The sequence below is a fragment of the Gordionus sp. m RMFG-2023 genome, chromosome 1 (genome assembly GCF_954871325.1).
Source record: "Gordionus sp. m RMFG-2023 chromosome 1, tfGorSpeb1-WG-v2, whole genome shotgun sequence".
Lineage (NCBI taxonomy): Eukaryota > Metazoa > Nematomorpha > Gordioida > Chordodea > Parachordodidae > Gordionus > Gordionus sp. m RMFG-2023.
In genome coordinates, this window is record NC_088775.1 from 14966779 (window position 1) to 14977386 (window position 10608).

The 10608-nt window shown below is 24.3% G+C and overlaps 1 protein-coding gene across 2 annotated transcripts; it reads right to left on the reverse strand.

The window, feature by feature from the left end:
* Positions 1-3157: 3157 nt before the first annotated feature.
* On the reverse strand, positions 3158-5148 carry LOC135931327 (iron-sulfur cluster assembly scaffold protein IscU-like). Of its 2 annotated transcripts, none has more exons than XM_065468362.1 (4): positions 5023-5148; positions 4868-4981; positions 4726-4828; positions 3158-3507 (listed from the first exon to the last, which is right to left on the reverse strand). In XM_065468362.1, the coding sequence occupies exons 1-4, from the start codon at positions 5101-5103 to the stop codon at positions 3446-3448; spliced, it is 360 nt and encodes a 119-aa protein (XP_065324434.1). In that variant the 5' UTR covers positions 5104-5148; the 3' UTR covers positions 3158-3445. The 2 variants fall into 2 exon arrangements, with proteins under 2 accessions (XP_065324434.1, XP_065324433.1); XM_065468361.1 differs by having other exon boundaries at positions 4639-4828.
* Between the last annotated feature and the right edge of the window lie 5460 nt (positions 5149-10608).

Below are 10608 nucleotides of genomic sequence, written 5' to 3' on the forward strand. Positions count from 1 at the left end.
TTCAGAAGAAGGCAAAATTTAATAACGGAATTATTTGTTTTGAATGAAAATATTCTCCCCTTTGGTTGCCTGCGCCTTACAATTTACAATGCAGGAAGAAAGGGGCATGTATCATTATCAATTAGGCATAGAAATAATTGGAAATGTTATACCGAAATCAGCAGATCCACAAATAGGGTATCTGTTAATAAAAATATAGATTCTCAAAATTAATGGTCCGAACTTCTATGAATTGTTTCAACAAGATGACTATCATTAATACCGGCTCTCGAAAGACTATAAAAATCATTTAGCTGTTAAATCTTATTTTTTATTCTATAATTTAATATTAAAATTATTTTTTGTAATATTTTAGCTGAAGTTTATTTTGGCCTAGTTTTAATATAAGGACAACCTTACAACGTGGTTAAAAAATTGCAATCGAAAAATTCTGCAATGGAGATGTTTTATAAATGAATCAATATTTACACCTTTAGAAACCAAGTTATCAATAACTTTTATGGGGTTGTAAGACAAAATCTTATAAATGATGATGATAAAATCGCATAAACATTAAATGAAGCTAATAAATTCATTAAAACAATTATTTCATATTTAGAAAAGAAATTGAATTTATAAATAATAAATGGAAAAATCTAAGTATTATCGATAATAAATTCAAATTAAAAGAAGTTGAATTAATATAATATACAATTTTAATGTCATATTTATATAAAATTAGATGAATTACAGGAATTTGCTGCTTTAAATACATTTTTAACATTCGTTTAAAAAGAAAAATCTTTTTGAGATAGCTTAAACAGGAATTTTGATCAAATTATACCTAAAATTGGATTCGATTTGTTTTTTATTAATGCTGTTAAGTAACATCGTTACTAGTTACCTTTTTTAAAGAAAATGAACGCCATTCATTACTTCCATCTAGAAGTACCGAGTAACAGGTTTCTTTCTTTTTTTTGTTTCAAATTTTTCTTAAAAAATATGGAAAACACATATTTTATTGTAAAATTACTTTTATATTTTTTTAAATTTTATAAATAATTTAAGCCGAGTTTTTAATTCACATCAACCACCAAATTCCTTCATTTTTTATTTTCGTTATTAAATTTTCAGTCATAATTGTTAATCTTATAAAATATTTTATAAAGAATATTATGTCATATGTATTTTCTTCATATGAAGATGAGTTAAACCTGCCTTGGCTCCAATATGAAACATTTTTTATACCAATAAAGAAAACTAAGGGTACAAAGTTCACACTTTGTAAGTATAAATTGTGTTCCAACTTAAATATTTTAACGTTAATTGTGGAATATATGAACATCAATAAACTGCCATTTTTAAAGGAAAAATGGGCGAATATCTGATTAAACTGGCTATAACAAGATAGAACTCTTTCTATAAATCCTAATAGATAGTCTTAAGGAGAATGGCCACAAATTTGACGAATCTTGTGATAAATCTAAATTACAGAGATTTTTAGATAGTGACATGACAAGTCTTTCATAGATGAATATTGTATAGTTATATATATGATATTATAGGTTATGAAATCAGTTCCCTACGGATCTTTGGATTTTAGAAAAGAAAAAATATGGGATCACTCCCAAGATAACTATTATAAATTAAAAAATGGCTTTAAATAATTTCATTTTATAAGACACTAATGCAATTCTGCAAGATAAAGATAAAAGGTCAGTTGGAATATTGTTTACAATTATATTTTGATATTATTTTATTTCACTAGATGCGAACACATCTATAAAGATCAATATATATTATCAGCAATAATTCACCCGCTATTTAAATCAGATTGGCTTTTGTAAAATTAGAAGTCAACGTAGAAAGGAAGCTTGAACTTATTTCCTGTTTGAGAAAAGATCATGACAAAGAAATGGAACTTGATTCCTTTAAAGAACAAAGATAAAAAAAATTAGATGAGGATCTGAATGATTCTATTCTTTTGAAGGTGTTAGCTTTCTGCAAAATAAAGATTATTCTTTAATTTATAATACCCCTAAAATTTCTATTTATTAAATGTAATACAACCCTACCATCCTCTACTCCAATTGAAAGCTAGCAGATAAGCACTAAGCGCTCTTTGTTTAACTGATCAAAATTTTGGAAATCAATTGTTAAAAATAAATAAAAATTATTACAAAAATAATACATTATTGTTGTATTATTTTTTTTATATTATATTTAAAAATAAATATAAATAAAAAGATCTTATCATATAATATTTTTTACATAATTTTATTTATATTATATATCGGAGACATCAAGAGGTACCATTTGCACAGCCCTGTCTGGCCTGAATTTTTTTTAAAAATTTATTTTGGCCCGGTCAAGGTTTTATATTTACAGACCTGGCCCGGATTTTTTTTGAAATATTATATTTATTTTTAATTTTTATTGCTAATAATGGCGATTTAAAATATTTAGTTTTAAAATATATGATCCAGGCAGAGTATTTTTTTAAAAAATATTAAGCCTGGCATGGCCTCGGTATTTTAAAAACAATTAAAATGCCTACAGGTCTATGTTATATAAAAAAACAAATTTATATTTTAAGTAATGAGTAACGAGTTTCTTTTTTGAATAGTCAGTAACGTGTGTTCCTTTTTTGTTCCAAATCTATTGTTTTTAAATTTGAATTCCACATTATTTTTTAAATTTTAAAATCATAAACATTCCTTCAAAAATAAATGATGTATATTAATATATTTTTAGCATATTTTCAAATATTTAGTTTATTTCTAAATAATCAATTAAATATATTTTCTTAAATAGTAATAAATTTTAATTTTATTAATTATTATAGAATAATCGGTATAATAATATCTGGTGATAACCTATTTCAAAAAAGATGAATGGCAATTTGATAAAAAATATGCGTACATCCCTAGAATAAATTATTGATATTCTTGAACATAATTTTAAAATAAATATAATATTCGATTGGATTAGTAAGATGGAAGTAATATATATCAGTTCTCAACCTTATAAAATTTGATAATTAAAAAAATGGTTTGTTTAAACATAAAACGATATTTGCCAAATGAGTAATATTAATTAAGTATTTATAAAGATAATTTTAAAAAACGAATATAAGAGTGATAAATATTTCGTGTTTTTTTGTTTTTTTACCATATACTAATAAAAAATATTTTATTTAAAATTCTATCAAGTACAGTAAAATTTTCAAAAATATATCGAATGTAAATTTACAATAATTTATATTACGTTATATTTATATCAATAAATAATAAAGGTGCCTGAAAGTTCAAACTTTTCATCTGTAAATGTAAATAAGTTAATTTTAACTTTAGAGAAACATGTGTTAAAAAATGAAAATAATCTTTAAATGATAACATTATATATGAAGTATATATTATTTTATAAATTATGTTGTAAAAACTATATAATGAATTTGGATGACATTTCACTTTTCTTGCTTCTTTTTGTAGTCCAGTAAAGCTGCCCTTATTGCATCTTCCGCAAGCACTTTATTGTATTTTTTTAAAAAATAATATTTATAAATAATAATAATACTTCCTTTATAATGACAAATCATTTAATAATATATATTAATGCAATTTAAAAATATTTAAACCAATATTTTAAATGTAATTATTTGGAGAATAAAAAATAAAATTCACTTAACAATTCATAAAAGTTATTTGGTTTTTTTGAAAAGAAAAACAATTTTCTTAAATATTCATTCAAGGATATAAGTAAAATAAAATAAAAATATCAGATTGGTATATAATTAAGTAAGTAATAATATCACCATATATTGGATCAGAGAAAAATTTGTGGATTGGCATAGCACATAAATTCATAATTAAATTTGAAATTATAGTGAATTGAAATAAAATTTATAATTTAGAAAAGTAATTTTAATTGTATATTTTGATTTTTTTTGTATTATAAATGCAGTCAACCATAAGTATATAAAAATATTTCTAATGAGATAAGAAGGAAGAAAAAAAGTGTTGTCAATTTTTTTTCCTATTACTTTTTACTTTTAAAATTCAGCTAGAGAATTAACTTTATGATGAATGATAATCATATAAATTATGAGTACAAGTTTCATTAATATTGCATTTTTATGCCTTAAATGAATAATCAAAAAATATTTTTGTGGAAATTGGGAATTTTCAAATAGAAACATTTTTTATTTGGTTTATTGGCTAAAATTATATTATTTGATTTAAATATAATTGAAAATTGCATTATAAATAGTTAAAATTCAAAAGTAAGGAATGTAAATATAAACAATAAACCAGACAAATAATTAAAAAAATTTTTAAGTAGGTATTGTATTTTAATTATTTTTGATAAATAAATATTAGATAGCTAATAGATAATAAACAAAAATTAAATATAGCTGAATGTATAATTGTATATGATTGCTTATCATTAAACAAAAGTATAGTGCTTATATTATTTTATAAAAAAATCTTTATAAGTTTTTCAAGGTTTTAAAATCAGTATATTCTAAATTTAAGGCATTTGATATAATTCTTATCGCAAAGTTCTGTAACAAAATATAATAGAAAAAAATATATGTGATGTCACATTATTTATATTTTGAGGTATAGTATATTTAAGTGAATTTTTAAATTTAACTACTTGAGCAATGTAGTTTCACAGGTGGAAGACATAATTCTTTTGCAATATCAGAATTTTTAATTGTTCCAGCTTCATTAACAGATTTACCTTTAATCCATTCTGTGGCTAAAGAGCTTGATGCTATAGCTGATCCACACCCAAATGTTTTAAATTTTGCATCAACAATTTTTCCATTTTCATCTACTTTGATCTAAAATTAAATTATGAAAGATAATTTTTATGCTATTACTTGTAATTTCATAACATCTCCACAAGCTGGAGCTCCAACTAAACCTGTCCCAACATTTTTTTCACTTTTATCAAGTGAACCCACATTTCTTGGATTTTCATAATGATCAATTACCTACAATAAAAATGTTTAGCAAGTAAAATTAATATTTATACATTTTTATGATATAAATTAGCTATTATCCTAGAAGTATTAATTATATTTAAAGAAGAAGATCTTGAAATTTTTTTCAGCATTTTACATTAAAAAATGGGTAATGAATGAATGAAAATAAATTCGAGTGCCAAAAATTGTTTTGATAAGCTGCTATTTAAATTAATTGATATTATTCTTGTATTGGTGTCATTATAATTGTTTAATCTAATATTCTTGCTTTAGATTTCTTCTAATCAGCATTTACAATGATAATATAATTTAATTTTAACCTTACCAACACCTTTCTACATTATTACCTTTATCTAATCAGGTATGAACCTTTACCTAATTTTTTCATTTCATGGGCGCTTAAATAAATAGCTTTGCCTCTTACGCACCCAGGTAACTGCAATCTGCCTAATAATATATGGATGCTTTTTCTCTTAAGTTATCCCCAATTACTTAACGTAATTAGATGGGATTTGAGGATTCTAAGCGTAGCTCTGCTATTTCACACAGCGAAAATGGCGATGCGCTTAATATCACGTAATTTTGACTATGCGATATTTAACATAAATCTATTATGATAGTTGGAAATATATTATTCTTTTTTAAATTTATTAAGGGAGTACCAATTGCAATTACTAAACAACGGCCAATTTTTATTAAAATGTAATAAGACCTATTTTTTAAATATTAATGGAATCACGTGGTCAAGCACGATACACTATATATCATCCTTCCAAGGACGGAACCATGGATTTAGAAAAAAACATGATCCAAATAGGATTCAAACCCGGAACCTTCGGATCGAGATACACGTCTTCATCCAAAGCTTTAGTTTTCATATAGTCAACATATTGCAATTACTAAACAACGACCATATTTTTTTAAAAATGTAATAAGGCCATTTATTTTTTATGAAATTACGTGATCGAATCCAATCAAGACGCTCTTCGAAAATGACTATATTTTAAATAAAAATATTATAAATAAACATTGGTTATTCGGTCGTATCACATTTTGGTTCGCCATACGATATTTAAAATTAACCCTTATAATAGGCTTTTATACTTTAAGACTTGATGATTATCGGTTTTCAACACACTCGCATTTATAGCCATATAAATAATTTAATAAAATTTTAGATATTTCTAAAACTAAGGCTACATTAGTTTCATTATGAACTTCTTATTACCAAAATCAAATCTTAGACTTGATTTCCTTTTTGGGGATATTTCTATGACATTTCCTATATTCTTGTTTTTTTTCCCAATACATTTTTTGATTAATATTTTTGTAGTTATAGGGAGGGATGTGTACCCTTCGAGAAAAAAGTGTCCAGGTCCGGGTACAGTAAATTTAAAAAGGGTCCGGGTTCAGAGAACTAAAAAAATGAATTAAAATAAGACTTTTTTTTCATTCATTTATTATTATACTGCAATATATATACATTCATAATTTACAAATAAAAAATTTGAAAATAAAATAAATTATATTTTAAATGCTTTATTCAATCGCACAATCATAATATCTTCTAATAAATCATCCTTGAGATTTCCACGTAAATTAGAAAATATATATTTCAAAGAAGAAAATTTACGTTCTACGCTTACTTAAAATAGATAGTTTTCTTAATAATACATAAAATATTGTACTCATGTCACCGGTACAACCATGACGATTTTAGATAAGATTTATAATTCTGGATATATTGAAGAATTTTTATCCCAGAATTTTAAAATATTTGTATCCTTATTTATTCTCTTAACTTCTGAGAACTTTCTATTAAAGATGTAATGGGCATTTTTTGATCCTCCTTTCTATCTGATGATTATTTTTTTTTCTCTATCTAAAAGTAAAATTTTAAGATCATCAATGTTGCTACAATTATTATTATTATAACTACAACCAATAGGTATTGTCGTAGCCTCCGATATATTGTAAATAATGGAGTTTTGCTTATGCCATAAATCCTTAAGATGGTCTTTAGCCATTTGTTTTTGCTCAATACTCAATAAAACTTGATATCGAGGGTCTAAATATATAGAAACGTATACACCACTATTTTGCAAATATTGTTGCTCTCGAATCTTCATGTTTTCTAATATTTCATATGAAAAGGACTAGTAAATCTTTCTAAATCTTATCGGCATCTAATCCATATGCCATAAAAATCAGATAAACATAATTGTTCTGATTGTAATCATAATGTTGTTATTTATAAAGGAACTAATAAACTAGTGAGATCCTTTAATGGCACCAATCTCTTCCCAGAAAATGACTTCACATGCTCCTATAATAAAATCATTACAGAAATGTTTCAAACTAATCTTCTAGCATCATACAAATTGAGGACCAACGTGTTGTGCAATCTAATATTGCCATTGACCTTTTCATTGATTTTAATATTCTTACAATTCTGGGAGTTCTTAATATTTTACAATATTCATTGCTTTATCAATGTAAAGATTTATAAGAATAAATCAATGTTACGAGTTAAATTTTATTTAATTTATTTTTTAAAATTTTACATCTATTTTAAAACTAAAAATATAATGCTTATATAGCATGTTACAAACAAAAAAATCAATTTACATATTAATATAATAATTTATATACAAAAATCAATCACAATTTATAAAAAAAAATCAATTTATATAAACACAAAAAAACAATTTAAAGGTTAGTATTAATCGGTCATATCAACACAATGATAGCTTTAAAATATTATTTTTTAGGCTTTTATAATATTTTTAAAAATATAATTTTTATATTATTTTTTTTAAATAAATTTGTAAAAATTTTTTATGACACCTAGAACCCTTAAACCCTCCACTTTAAAAAAGGTTCAGGGTTCAGGTACAGCCAAAATACGAGGCTTTAGGGTCCGGGTTCACATCCCTGGTTATAGGTTTAAATGTAAAAAATTTATGCTTTTAAAAGCAAATAAAATATTATAATCATTTTCTTTGATTCAAATATATAAATTTTTAAAAAAATATAATTTTGTTTTGTGTACTTTATATTAAAAAAATTAAAATCAAAGAAAAGGCTAAGAAGTGGTCTTATTTTATAAATTTGGATAGGGGAGTCAACTCATGAGGTCGGTTGTAAAATCTTTTGACCCAAAAATTTTTTTAAAAAAATTCCCGGGCCGTATATTTTAAAACCAAATATTTAAATCGCCATTATTAGGTATAAAAATTAATATAGTATATTTTAAAAATACTCTGCAACTCTCTGATATATATACGTGAAATCTTTAATCTATTTCTTATAATTAATTTTTGCCATAATTAAAATAATGGGTTGACCACAATTTAGTACTTTTCTTACCCTCAAATATATAGAAAATTAATTTTAATAATCTAATTTTACAAAGTGTCAAATTTCTTTTTTAATACAATTTTAAGAATATTATTTGATTATAATTAAAATAATATGTTGATAGAAAGTAGGTCTACATCGAAGAAATGCCTTTATTCTCATAATTATGTTAACTGGTAAAATTTAACAGACCATATATTTTACCCGTGAGATAGCGTTATATTTATTATCTTTATTTATTTTATTTTTTTAAAATAATTTATTCTTTTTTTCAATTAAACGTTATAAGAATGTTTTTTTTAGATTAATTTTTTTATGATAAATTTATTTTATACTAAATGTGTGATGTTAATTAGAAGGCAAAAAAAAATAAAAATGAATAATTACTATTATTATCAAGGAAGTATTATGTTGTTGTATTGATTATATTAAATGATAATACACGTGCCATAACGATAAAGGGCATTTCGAAATAGGCATATTTAAATTTGTTTTAATTAGAATTTATATAAAATGAACAATAACTAAAATCTCCATATTTTCATCATGATGTTGGGTGTAGCATAAATTAATAAAAAATTTCAATTTTATTTTGGAGCTTGATGTATATGGGAAAACTGGAAAGGTATGACATAAATTAGACGTTGTATCAGCCCTTCTTTTCTTTCTCTATTATCTGGGGCCTTGAATTTAACCCCATTCAAGCTTGAAAAATGGGTAGAGGAGCCTGGTAATTATTACATACTCCTTATCATGCATTGATTCTCAGCTTCATTATCATAAATATCAAAAGTTGCAAAGGAGTAAGAAATTATTTTCTTCATCCGAAGTTTCATCTTCATCTCTTGTTTCATTCTTATCACTGAAAACTCTAAAAGGATTTATTTTATACATTAAAATGGAATGATAAAAAAAATACTTAAAAAGCTAAAGGAAGATGGACACATAGTCTGTTATTATATTGGTTATTTTGTTTCAAAAAGCTATAAAAACTTCAATTCTTTAGCTATCTTATGAAAGGCACGTCTTCCTTTAATTTCGTAATGGGTCGCGAAATAATTCTTTTCAAAATGAAAATTACGAAGAAAATAATTTGTAAAAATAACTGATGATTGTTATGTATAATATAAACATAAATATTTTTCCATTCCTTATGTTGCCTAGTAGAAAAGATTGCTAAACTAATATATCAAAACAAAAATAATAATAAAGTAAAAAAAAAAGATATTTATTTCTTAATATCTTCCTTCAAATAAGTCACCTTTAAACTTGACAATTTCAGTCTAGGGACCTATCTCAAACGTTATAGAAATGAAATTGACAATACTGGAGGTGGTTCAAAAGAATATTTTTACCCCTGTGGGCTGGAAGATATATAGATATAATTTACTCCTAATTCACGGATTCATGCTATTCCCTACCTCTTAGATAATTTTTTTTATCCTATATGTTAAAACAAATTAAAAATGTAAATAAAGATTAAAATAAATTACTGATAAAATTACTATTATAAATGATGGATAATAAGCAGCATGGAGCCATGAATTGATAAGAAATTTGAACAACAAATTTCTAAGCCAGTATTCTGGAGAATATAGATATATTCTTTAGAATCACATGTTTTCTTTATTAATTATATTGTGCTTATTTCATATTGAATTAAGTGAATCTTGTATTATAAAAATAATTCGCGAAATATGGAATTCATTTCTAAGCCCCCTCCCCCTTCTGAAATTTGTCTTTTCTAGTATATATAAATATATATTAATTTAAGCTAATAAATATATCACCCCTCCCCCTCCCACCCTCCTCTCTCCAAAAATATATACAATATATCACTATAAACAAGAATAAGAATACTATTTTGTCTAATATAAGAGAGAACATATCAACCTTTGACAAAAATGGTGCTAACACTTTATAAAATGAAAAACCGTTCTTCCATCACATATTTTATCAAAATCCAAAATGATCTCTCATAAAATAACCAGGTGATAAGAAAGTAACTCTTCGCATCTTGACTTCAAACAAAACCTTAACTCCTTACAATGAATCAACTTTCAATGCATTGGTTGATAAAATATTGTCACCTTTCTGTATTTTAGTTGACTAAAAAAATAAATATTAGTGGATTCGGAATCTCTCGATTTTAAATCATTTACTAAGGGCGATTGATCAAAAATGTATTGCAGCATGTAGAGTACGCATATGGTGAATTTCAAACAATTTCGCTATGAACTTAAGAATTCCTCTTAGTTTTATGGATTTTTTATGTA

Excerpts from the sequence above, each read along its gene's own strand:
- LOC135931327 (XM_065468361.1), bottom strand. The coding sequence starts at position 5,103 with ATGCTGAAAAAAATTTCAAGATCTTCTTCTTTAAATATAATTAATACT. Across the intron at positions 4,982-5,022 it reads CTAATTTATATCATAAAAAT|GTAATTGATCATTATGAAAA; the intron begins GTATAAATATTA and ends TTTTTATTGTAG. Across the intron at positions 4,829-4,867 it reads GAGATGTTATGAAATTACAA|ATCAAAGTAGATGAAAATGG; the intron begins GTAATAGCATAA and ends ATTTAATTTTAG.